The sequence below is a fragment of the Erinaceus europaeus genome, chromosome 13, assembly GCF_950295315.1.
Source record: "Erinaceus europaeus chromosome 13, mEriEur2.1, whole genome shotgun sequence".
NCBI classification, from domain to species: domain Eukaryota; kingdom Metazoa; phylum Chordata; class Mammalia; order Eulipotyphla; family Erinaceidae; genus Erinaceus; species Erinaceus europaeus.
In genome coordinates, this window is record NC_080174.1 from 26,019,214 (window position 1) to 26,032,116 (window position 12,903).

The 12,903-nt window shown below is 38.8% G+C and overlaps 1 protein-coding gene across 2 annotated transcripts in view; it reads left to right on the forward strand.

The window, feature by feature from the left end:
• LOC132542701 (protein dopey-1-like) overlaps nt 1-12,903 on the forward strand; it is a 54,919-nt gene that overhangs the window by 17,257 nt on the left and 24,759 nt on the right. For both annotated transcript variants that reach the window (XM_060205439.1, XM_060205438.1), the window contains exons 2-3: nt 8,416-8,606; nt 12,375-12,556. In XM_060205439.1, coding sequence (XP_060061422.1) covers nt 8,469-8,606; nt 12,375-12,556 — 320 coding nt within the window. In that variant the 5' untranslated portion in view covers nt 8,416-8,468. The remainder of the gene's footprint in view (nt 1-8,415; nt 8,607-12,374; nt 12,557-12,903) is intronic.

Genomic DNA, 12,903 nt, shown 5'->3' on the forward strand with positions numbered 1-12,903 from the left:
GAACTCTGAGTTTTGACAATGGGCAAGTGGAAATTTACAAGCAAAGAACAGGAGTTGCTAAAAGGAAAATTATTAAGAGAAAACTTCCCGGAAAAGGGAGAATTCTAACTAAACTGACCTAACAGACCATGGTCATCAGGCACTAAAGGATGAAGAACCTGGTCACATAGGGACGAGGGGTGTTCTGGTTAAATTGATTTAGTAGGCTCTTCCTAAGACTACACATTATGAAAAAAAATGTACCTTTGGGCCTAGGAGAGTGTTCAGGGACTACTCAGGTTTGCTTCAGCATGGAATCTTTGCCACCTAGGCTTTGCTTACCTAGGAAAGAAATAAGAATTACAAGAATTTACAGATGGGTCCAATTAGGGCTGGGTGGTGATACACACGGTAGAGCAAACATGTTACATTGTGCAAGGACCTGGGCTCAAGCCCATAGTCCTCACCTACAGAGGGAAGCTTCACAAACAGTGAAGCAGTACTACAAGTATCTTTTTCTCATTCCCTATCTCCCAGTTCCTTTTCAGTTTCTCTCCATCTGTCTCTATGAAATAAAAACATAAATAATCAAGTGGGCCCAGTTTATAGAAAGACTTTAATCACACCATAAAGAGTCTGCATTTCATTCCTAAGTATTTGAGAGTCACAATTAATCACTGATAAAGAGTCCTTTTTACATGCTAATGGAAACTCTGGGCTAAAGTATTTTTCATGGATTACAAATTTATTTTTCTGAGCTTTCAGCTGGGAGTAATATGTTGAGACTTTTTTGCTATGTAAAATTAATTGGTTCTTAGAGAAAGTAGGGTAATAAAAATAGAAGACTAGTAAAAATAGTCCAGATGAAAACTATTCAATATCCATTGTTTTTTTTTTAATTTTCATTTATAAAATGGAAATATTGACAAGATCATAGTATAAGAGGAGTACATTTCCTCACAATTCCCACCCCCAGAACTCCCTATCCAATCCCCTCCTTTCATAGCTTTCCTGATCTTTAACCCTCTGATATATGGACCCAGGATCATTATGGGGTGCAGAAGTTGGAAGGTCTGGCTTCTGTAATTGCTTCCTTGATGAAGATGGGCATTGGCAGGTCGATCCATACTCCCAGCCTGTCTTTCTCTTTCCCTAGTGGGGCAGGAATCTGGGGAGGTGGGATTCCAGGACACATGGTGGGGTCATCTTCCCAGGGAAGTCAGGTTGGCATCATGGTAGCATCTGGAACCTGGTGGCTGAAAAAGAGTTAAGATGTAAAGCAGAACAAATTGTTGACTAATCATGAACCTAAAGGCAAGACTATTACAGATGAAGATTTGGGGTCTCCGTTTTGGAAAAAGCTAGTAGGTCTATTTTAGGTATATTCCAAGGGGCCCATGACTTTACTAGATTTTGCCTGCCCCTGACATCTAATATGTAGGTGGGCCCAGGTTATTCTCTGGGAAGATGGTGTCATAATTGGAAAAAGTACTAGAAAGCTGGATCAGGGAAGAGAGTAGCTCCCAAATATGGGGAAAGTATATCAATATTGTTAACTGTAAACCCCACCAGTTTGATCTGGGGCCCATATTCAGCACAGGAGCCTATGTATCCTGGTCAGTTCTGGTTTATAGTGGTGCAGGGGACTGAACTTGGGACTTCAGAGCATCAAGCATCAAGATCCATTGTTAAAAGTCCTTTCTATAAAGTATTGTCTATGGCAATCCACTTAAGTGTAATAAATAAATAAATAAAAATTAAAAAGAAATTTGTTGGTTAGTTATTTATTATAATAGGGAATAAAGTCAAATTATAACTTGTGATTAGGAAGATACGGTACTGTTTAAAATAGAGTGAAAAAAAATTAAAAGGATTCTGTTGTGAGTGCCACATGGGAGAAGTTCATGGACTCTGCTGGGAAGCAATGTCAAGAGATTTTGGAAGGTTTTTTTTTTTTTTTTCCACTTCGTTTTTGTATTTGAGCTGCTGGTAATCCTTGTGCTCAACCACATTCAAAGCTTGAAGGAATCATGTAAAATGAAATAAGCCAGAAAGAGGATGAACATGGAATGATCTCACTCATGGATAAAAGTTGAGAGGGAGTCCCGCGGCGGTAGCGCAGCGGGTTAAGCGCACGTGGTGCAAAGCACAAGGACCGACATAAGGATCCCGGTTCGAGCCCCGGCTCCCCGCCTGCAGGGGAGTCGCTTCACAGGCGGTGAAGCAGGTCTGCAGGTGTCTATCTTTCTCTCCCCCCTCTATCTTCCCCTCCTCTCTCCATTTCTCTCTTTCCTATCCAACAACGATGACATCAATAACAACAACGATAACTACAATAATAAAACAACAAGGGAAACAAAAGGGAATAAATAAAATAATAAAAAAAAGAAATAAAAAAAAGAAGTTGAGAAACAAAAACAGAAAGAGGAAACATACAGTATAACTTGGACTGGGATTGGTTCATTGCACCAAAATAATGGTCTGGGGGTTGGAAGGCAGGGTGGCTTTCAGGTCCTGGAAGGTAATGGTGCAGGAGGACCTAGGCTGGGGATGAGAGTGTGTTCCAGAAAACAGAAATTTTATTTTATTTTTTAAATTTCTTTATTGGGAAATTAATGTTTCACATTCGACAATAAATACAATAGTTTGTACATGCATAACATTTCCCGGTTTTCCATATAACAATATAACCCCCACTAAGTCCTCTGTCATCCTTTTTGGACCTATGTTCTCCCCCCACCCACCCCAGACACTTTTTCTTTGTTGCAGTACGCCAATTCCAGTTCAGATTCTACTTGTGTTTTCTCTTCTGATCTTGTTTTTCAACTTCTGCCTGAGAGTGAGATCATCCCATATTCATCCTTCTGTTTCTGACTTATTTCACTTAGCATGAATTTTTCAGTCCATCCAAGATCAGCTGAAAACGGTGAAGTCACTCACCATTTTTTATAGCTGAGTAGTATTCCATTGTATATGTACACCACAACTTGCTCAGCCACTCATCTGTTGAAAACAGAAATTTTACACATGTGCCATGAACTCAGTTTACTATAAACCATTAATCCCCCCAGTAAAAAATTAAAAAAGGAAGTTCAGAGCAGAAAGCAGCAGTATGTGACAGGCTATATTGTTGTACTGGAATAATATCCTAAAGAAATTTAAAAAAAAAAAAAAGGAAATTTAAGAAACAAGAATGAGAAATAAGAAAGGACCTGCATGATAGTAATAACAGTTCATGGTATTTCAATGTTTTAGAGGATTTTTATAAAGGAAATCTGTATACATCTTTTCACAATAATTAAACCACATTTATTTGGTTCTAGTCTTATTAGATACCTCAGAATTTACTAGACTATCTAGTTACATCTTACTCCTACAGTGTAACCTTTCAGCAGGATTATATTATTCTTTCATCTTGTGTATTATTGTTTGGTTTCACCTTAACTTATCTGTTTATTTTGTTTGCTTATTTATTTATTTATTTTTACTCTAGGGTTATTGCTGGGGCTCAGTGCCTACACTACGAATCCACTGCTCCTGGAGTCCATTTTTCCTATTTTGCTACCCTTGCTGTTGCCGTTATTATTATTGTTGCCATTGCTGTTGTTTCTTGTTGGATAGGACAGAGAGAAATGGAGAGAAATGGGGAAGACAGCGAGGGGTAGAGAAAAGAGAAAGATAGACACCTGCAGATCCGCTTCACCGTGTGTGAAGCAACTCCCTTGCAGGTGGGGGGCGGGGCTCAAACCGGGATCCTTAAGGCAGTCCATGCACTTTTGCGCCACCTGTGTTTAACCCGCTGCGCTACCACCCGACGTCCAGACACACAATTTTGTGTCCATTATGAAGCCTTTTATATAAATCCCCAAATATAAAGACATTTAATTAAAATACTGATACATTATCGCATGTGATATTTTATCCCATTTTTTAGATGCTTAGGGATAATTGAATTTGCATCTTAATGTGTGGGGGTGTATTATTCTAATGATTTTATGTTTGAAACAGCTTTATAAATTTTACAAAGGAAATAAGCCTTAAAACTATATGGGGTTACTTTTTAGTTAGGATAAAAAATTTTTCCGGGGGTCGGGCGGTGGCGCAGGGGGTTAAGCGCATGTGGCGCAAAGCGCAGGGACCCGCGTAAGGATCCCAGTTCGAGCCACCGGCTCCCCACCTGCTGGGGAGTCGCTTCACAGGCGGTGAAGCAGGTCTGCAGGTGTCTATCTTTCTCTCCCCTTCTCTGTCTTCCCCTCCTCTCTCCATTTCTCTCTGTCCTATCCAACAACGAATTGCGTCAACAAGGGCAATAATAATAACCACAAGGAAGCTACAACAAGGGCGACAAAAGGGGGAAAAAAAATGGCCTCCAGGAGCGGTGGATTCATGGTGCAGGCACCGAGCCCAGCAATAACCCTGGAGGAGGAAAAAAAAAAAAATTTTTTTTCCATGGGCTATAAAATTTGTTTACAAACAGTTAAGTATCCCCTAGATTATGGAAATATTCTGTTTAATATATATAGTTAGCTTCATTTTTTTTTGTTTGCTTATTTATTTATTTATTTATTTATTTATTTTCACCAGAGCACTGCTCAGCTCTGGTTTATGGTGGTGCAGGGGACTGAACCTGGGATTTTGGAGCTTCAGGCATGAAGCTTTGTATAACACTATGCTATCTACTCTCACCCAGCATCATTTTATTTTAATTCATATATCAAGTTTTTTGTTGTTGTTGTTGAGTGCTAGGTTTATTTCTACTATTGAGAATATTCTTTTATAATTATTTTTATTGAAAAATATTAAGTTTTCTTTGTAATAAGCATTGGATTAATTTTAATTCTATGTTGAAGAATATTTTAATTATTTTAATTTCTATCATTTAAAAATATTTGTTTATTGGATAAAAACAGAAATTGTGAGGGAAAAGGAGATAGGGAGAGAGACAGAGAGAGATCTTCACCAGCACTGCTTTCCCTTGCAGCAGGGGTGCGGCTGGGAGATTGAACCTAGAACCTTATGCATTGTAACATGTTTGCTGGACCAGGTGTGTCACCACCCAGCCCCTTTCATTTTCTTTTCTAATACTTTTTATCAAGAAATTTTTTTTTTCAAAATTTAAGCTAAATTATTACTTTGTAGTAATGTGCTTTGTAGGGAAACTAAAGAGTTGTCCTTCATCTTGTGTGTATATCTTTCAAATTATTCTGAGTAACTGTGCAGTCATTTTGGTCACTGCTATTCTTGTTCTTTATCTTGTACTGTATTAAAAAAAAAAAAAAAGTAACCTCTGATGTACTCTCCCAAAGTAAAAGACTCTTGGGTGGGAGGGTTCAGGTCCTGAAACATGGACCTAGAGGAGGTTGAATTGTTATGTGGAAAATTGAGAAATGTTATGCATGTACAAACTACTGTATTTCACTACTGACTGTAAGCTGTTAGTGCACCCAGTAAAGAAAAGAAAAAAAAAGGTAACCTCAGAGCTAAGAGATATTTATTTCACTTGATAGAGCACATGTCTTGTACAGGGAAGTCAGGTTCAAGCTCCAGCACTACCTGGGTGTACCATGACACTGGGGAAGCTCACAAGATCTGTAGTATCTCTCCCTCTCTCTCTTTTTTCTTTCTCTCTAACTGGAGCATTGTTCAGCTATGGCTTATGGTGGTACGCAGGGGGTTGAACCTGGGACTTCAGAGCCTGAGGCAAGAGAGTCTCTTTGCATAAAGTCTTCCTAATTGGAAAAACAGAGTATGGCCAAACTGATAATTTTGATTTATTTTTTTTCCCACATTTACTTGATTGCATAAGAGAGAAGTTGAGAGGGGAGAGGGAGAGAAAGAAAGACACCTGTAGACCACTCTTGAAGCTTCCCTCCTGCAGGTGGGGAGCCGCAGAAGCTCAAACCTGGTTCTTTGTGCATGGTAATGTATGAGTTCAACCAAGTGTGTCATGGCCCGCTCTCTAAGATTTTTTTTTAAATGTTGCCTTCATGCTAACTTATGCCTGTTAGTGTATTCACGGGAAAATCAAATAGATTTGAATATTAGCAGATGCTAAACATTAAAAAAAAAGATTTTTTGAAAAATGCATGTTATATCCCAAATTCAAAGTTTAGTTGAGACTTTTCAAATTCTTTTTAAAATTATTTTTATTTATTAGAGAGAGAGAAACATAAATCAAGAGGGTAGGGGAAGATAGAAAAAGAGAAGACACCTGCAGCCCTGCTTCACAATTTGCAAAGCTTTCCCCCTGCAGGTGGTCGGGGCTGGAACCTGGGTCCTTGATCATTGTTAACATGTGTGTTCAACCAAGTGTGGCCACCACCTAGCCCCATCAAATTCTCTTTATTCTATTCCATTTATTTATTTTTATCAGAGCGCTGCTCAGCTCTGGTTTATGGTGGTACAGGGGATTGAACCTGAGACTTCAGAACCTTGGGCATGAAAGTCTCTTTGCATAAGCATTATGCTGTCTACCCCCAACCTCAAATTCTTCATACAACTTGTTTCTATAGACATGGTTAATACAAACAGGATGTGATTAAGCCCAAATATGTAATAAAACTATCAGTCCACATTCTGAACTATATATCTTGTCATCTCATAACTAGGATCCCTAAGCAATTATATTTTACTATGCCAAGAGAAAAAAAAAAATCAAAGCAAAACCTGCCTTTACTAGGTCATATGAGACATCCTTTGCCTAGTAATAGAATTTATAAACTGGAACACACTACTTACCAATTGAAAATTAGCCCTGAGAATCCTTAGTCTGGGGACTACCGTAACTTTAAGTCAGCCCTTGGATGCACAATTCAGTCTACAGCATCTCTTATATCCCACTTGAGAGCCTATTGTTACCTCTTCAGAGTTTTTTTTTTTTCCTCAGGGGGAGTAGTGTTGTTAAAAATTCGGAGGCTCTAGCTGGCCGGGCTAGCTTCTCGGGCGGGTAACAGAGACGACCAGAGACATACAGCTGGGCAGGGAAGCTGTATTTCTTTATTCAGGAACAACGATTCATAAACTAAACCAAACTAATCACCAAACAGAACTCTGCTGCCTCTTTCTCGCTGCGGCGCAAGCACTCTCTCTAACTCCGGAACTCTCCAACTCTGCCTTACTCTCGAACTCTGGAACTCTGGAACTCTGAAACCCTCTCTCGAGGTTCCTAGGGGCGGGGCCAAGCTGCCCGCGAAATTAACTGGACTGATCCAGTTCTCTTGGCAGGGGAGAACTAGAACAACTCAATGTAAAGCATACAACAGAGTAGAATGTCTTTTTGGGGGGCCAGGTGGTGGCACACCTGGTTGAGTGCACATGTTACAATTTGCAGGGACCTGGGTTCGAGCCCTTGGTCCCCACCTGCAGGGGGAAGGCTTCACAAGTGGTGAAGCAGTGCTGCAGATGTCTCTCTGTCTCCTCTCTCTGTCTCCCTGCCGGGCTAGCATTGCAGGAGAGGAACCAGGAACTCATGGTGGAGCGGGAACGCAATGCAATCCTTTATTGATCAGAGACAATGCTTTTTATATCTTAGAAACCAGAAGTGACAAGTAGGAAAAGAAAATGGCTAGGAGAGGGGTTGGAGAAAAGAGCGCGAAGGTAAAAAGCTTCTATAGCAGCTGTTGTGAAGGTTCTAACCAGTGGGATTAACCAATACCCTGCAGACAAGGCGGGTCTCAGGCAAAACAATGATTATGGAAATAGACCACAGCATCAGCGATGGAGCAGGGGGGCTGGTGTAATGCCCAACATCTCCCCTTCCTCTCAGCTTCTGGCTGTCTCTATCAAATAAATAAAGATTTAAAAAATTTAAAAAAATTAAATATTAAAAAAAGAATGTTTTTTTCTTTTTTTTTTGATAGAGACAAATTGATAGGGATGGGGTAGCTAGGAAGAGAGAGAGAAAGAGAGACACCTGCAGCACTGCTTCACCACTTGTGAAACTTTCCCCCAGTAGGTGGGGAGCTGGGACTTGAACCTAATCCTCGCTCATTATAATGCATGCTCAAACTACCGTCCAACTCCTAGAATCTCATTTTGTACATATTGCTTACAACTCCCCTTTCAGTCAGGTCATTTATTCTTTTTTTATTATTATTTATTTTCTCTTTTGTTGCCCTGTTGTTTTATTGTTATAGTTATTGTTGTTGTTGATGTCATTGTTGGATAGGACAGAGAGAAATGGAGAGAGGAGGGGAAGACGGAGAAGGAGAGAGAAAGTAGATACCTGCATACCTGCTTCACCACCTGTGAAATGAACCCCCTGCAGGTGGGGAGCGGGTGGCTCGAACTGAGATCCTTATGCTGCTCCTTGCATTTTGTTTGAGCCATGTGACCTTAGCACACTGCGCCACCGCCCAACTCCTGAAGCAAGTATGTCTTAACTCATTTTAATACTTTACCTTGTAACTTTGGTTGCTTTTACAAACTCTTTTTTAGGTAATGATTTTACATGACTGTGGAGCTGGTCTCTAGTGGGACGCTGTGGGAGGATGAACACAGAAGAGCTGGAGCTATTGAGTGACTCCAAGTACAGAAATTATGTTGCTGCAATTGACAAAGCACTAAAGAATTTTGAATACTCCAGTGAATGGGCAGATTTGATATCAGCACTTGGAAAACTTAATAAGGTATATATCTGTCTTTACCCATTTTATGAAAAGGAGTAATAAAAACCTTTCTGTGTGTTTTGAATTTCTCTAAATCTTGCAATAAATAACATAGAAACACTATTTAACCTCTGAATTACTTTTGGAACTGCTGTTTTACTTTCTAAGTTTTATGTCAAAGTTGGCAGGTATATTTCTAAGGTAAGCAATAACAGTTCTTGAAAAATATAGTTACTGTCAGTAGAAAAAAAACAAGACAAAGCAATATGTTAACTGAAGACTGATGAGTTTCTGTAATTGTGTACTAAATATAGTTGGGGACTTCTGGGAGCAATATGGAGCAGAGGAACTGCTGTCTACTTTCCAAATGATAGTAGTAAAAAAATAAAATAAAAATTATATTTTGGCAAGTCTTTGATAGTTTTACTGCTTTTTAAAATGTGATAAGTACTTGTGTAGGCCTTGGATCTTCACTTTGAATAGCTTTTTTTCCCCCCACTATGCCACTATGGTGGCATCAGTGATCAAATCATAGCTTTGAATTTTAACCATTTTTTTTCTTTACTTCACATCCATATTTTTGAGTTTGGGGATTAAATTTTTTTTTCTTAGTAGTTATTGAATAGGGAGATTTCTGAATATTAAAAATAAACCAGTGGAACAGACAGGAAAGCTCTTTTGGTGACTTTTAACATCAAACAGCTTATCATATAATTATCAGGAAAGAAATTTGTCAGCCGCACCAAGGACATTCATTTTTAGCCTAATACTTGCTATAAATTTTCCTTGTGACATTTTACAAGAAAAACTTTCATTTTCAGTGTGTCAAACATTTACCCTAATGTTAAATGGATAGACTTCTATTTGACAATTAACTCTAACATTTATCATTTGAAGTTTGATGTAAATTTCTTTCTTTTTCTTTTCATTTATTTTTCTTACCAGAGCTCTGCTACACTCCCACCTCTGATGGTGCTGGGAATTGAACAAAAAGTGCTTCAGGCATGAAAATGTTTCTGCATAACCCTTATCCTAGCTCCACAGTAAAATCTCAAGTTTAGTCCTTTACCTTTTGCTGCAGACATGCTAGAAACTGTATTTTAAAGTAGTTCACTTATTGTGCAAGTTAGTTTGCCAAAGTAAATACCAAGTAGTGTTTTACATTTATTTAACTTTCACTATTTTCTAGATAACAAAATGCACGATATCCACGGCATGACAAAACTTAAAACAATAGTGAAACAAAACAAGGATTGATCAAGAGTACCTAAAAATATTTTTGTTGGACATTAACCCTGCTCCATCTTTGATACTATGGTCTATTTACATAATCATTGTTTTGCCTGAGACCCGCCCTGCCTGCAGGGTATTGGTTTTTCCTATTCCTTAGAACCTTCACAACAGCTGCTATGGAAGCTTTCTATCTCGAGCTTTTTTCTTTTCTCCACCCCCTCTCCTAGCCATTTCCTTTTCCGACCTGCCACTTCCATTTCAAAAGATATAAAGGCATTGTCTCTGATCAACAAAGGCATCGCATTGCTTTCCCCCTCTGCCACGAGTTCCTCGTCTCTCCCTCCCCCCCGCCCCCGCAAAGCTAGCCCAGCATATTTTAATGTAACACTTTTTTTTTTTTAACCAGAACACTGCACAGCTCTGACTTATTGCGGTGTTGAATATTGAACCTGGGAATTCAGAGCCTCCAGCATGAGAGTCTCTTTGCATAACTACTATGCTATCTACCCTTGCCCTAAAGTAACATTTTTAATTAAAAAATATTTATTTATTTGATAGAAACAGAGAGAAATAGAGGGGGATAATAGGAAAGAGAGACACATGCAGCACTGCTTCACTGCTCATAAAGCTTCTCTCCAGGGGACCAGGGACTTGAACCTGGGGTCCAGGGGCTTGAACCTGGATCCTTGCACACTATCATGTGTGCATTTAATATGGTACACAACTGACTGGCCTCTTTTATTAATTTTTGTAAACATAAAATTTTATCTGATATATGTGTTTTCCAACTCAGAGATGTGTTTAAAAAGCACACTTTATAATTAGAATTTCTTTATCACAGCATTTTGTGTTATATCATTAAATTCCTTTTACAGAGGTACTTCTGCTATTAACTAAAACATATATAAATATTTACTCTCTGCTTCTGTGTCCAGAATCTGAATTAATATTTTATAAATGGAAAACTGGTAGTTTGTAAAAACAAAAACATTTTTCTTAGCTGTATACTTACTGGTGTATTGCCTTAATTTGCTTGTCATTTAAAGTCTAGCATTATTTCTACTAATTATATTTAAACGGTCATAGTTGTAATATATTATATCTAAGTAGGACTCAATTAGAATTTCTATTTTATAAACTGGAAGAGAATGCTGATTCTCTCATGTGCTGCTTTTGACAGATCTTTTTTGTAAAAAAAATATTTATTTCCTTTTGTTGCCCTTGTTTTTTATTGTTGTTGTAGTTATTGTTGTTGTTATTGATGCCATCATTGTTAGATAGGACAGAGAGAAATGGAGAGAGGGGAGGAAGACAGAGAGGAGGAGAGAAAGACACCTGCAGACCTGCTTCACCACTTGTGAAGCGATTCCCCTGCAGGTGGGGAGCCAGCGGCTCAAATTCGCTTTGCACCATGTGCACCTAACTCGCTGCTACCACCCGACTCCCGACACATCATTTTTAGTATATTTAACCTCCATTCACCATTTTGTAAAATATTTACAAAATAAAAGATTTACTGTGCAGTTCTAATAATTTCTAGTTCTGGAATGTTCTGCATATTCATTTTGTAGCATTTTATTAGCACTTTACACAGTACTTTGAACAACTACATTTTAAGTTCTTTTTGTTGCTTAAATAACTGACCTCTGGGACCAGGTGGTGGTGCACCTGGTTGAGCATATTACAAGGCACAAGGACCCAGGTTCAAGCCAGGGGCTTGAAGCTGTAGGGAGAAAGCTTTGCGAATGGTGAAGCAGTGTTGCAGGTGTCTCTCTGTCTCTCTCCCTCTCTATCATCTCCTCCCCTCTTGATTTCTGGCTGTCTCTATCCATTAAATAAATAAAGATAACTTTAAAATAACTTACCTTCATTGGGTGGCTTGTACATATCTATAAATTATACCCTGGCCCGTTATATCTAACAAAAGGGCTGGGTAGATAGCATAATGGTTATGTAAAAAGATTTTGGGGCTGGGTGGTGGCGTACCTGGTTGAGTGCACATATTACAATACACAAAGATCCAGGTTCAAGTCCCCTGATCCCCACCTGTAGGGGGAAAGCTTCACAAGTGGTGAAACAGTGCTGCAGGTGTCTCTCTGTCTCTCCCTCTCTCTGTCTCCTCCTTCCTCTCAATTTCTGGCTGTCTCTAGTCAATAAATAAATAAATATAATAAAAACATTAAAAAAAAAACTTTTCATGCCTGAGTCTCCAAGGTCCCAGGTTCAATCCCCAGCACCACTGTAAACCAGACCTGATCAGTGCTCTGGTAAAAAAAAAAAAAAAAAAAAAATTATGCTTGAATAAATTAAGCAAATATGTATGTTTCATCCAGTGAAGAAATTCTGTCTATCCCCCCCCCAAGTTTCAAAACAATGTATAATAAATAAGTTGATACATGTAACTAACAGAAATAAAATTTACCTTGGCATCTTCTAATTTTTTTTTCTAGAGTATAAAGAAATCGTAAGTGTTTTCATAATGCTGTGCTAGAAAGTAAAAATAAAATGAACTGTAACATTTTTGTTTGTTTGTTTTTCTCAAATGTTTTCTTTAAGGTTTTACAAAATAATGCCAAGTACCAGGTAGTACCCAAAAAGTTGACCATAGGCAAACGCCTAGCTCAATGTCTACATCCAGCGTTACCAGGTGGAGTTCATCGGAAGGCACTTGAAACATATGAAATTATCTTCAAAATCATTGGACCTAAGCGACTTGCCAAAGATCTTTTTTTATATAGGTAAGAATATTGTACAGGGGACCAGGCAGTAGCGAACTGGGTTAAGTACACATAGTGCAAAGTGCAGGGCCTGGTGTAGGATCTCAGTATGAGCCCCTGGCTCCCCACCAGCAGGGGGGTCGCTTCACAAGCTCTGAAGCAGGTCTGCATGTGTCTGTCTTTCTCTCCACCTTTCTGTCTTCCCCTCCTCTCTTAAATTTCTCTCTGTCCTATCCAATAACAACAACAAAAAGTGGAAAAGATGGCTGCCAGGAGCAGTGGATTCATGGCGCAGGCACTGAGCCCCAGCAGTTACCCTGGAGGCAAGAAAAAAAAAAAAAGAATGCCTGTTTATTTATATGTACAAT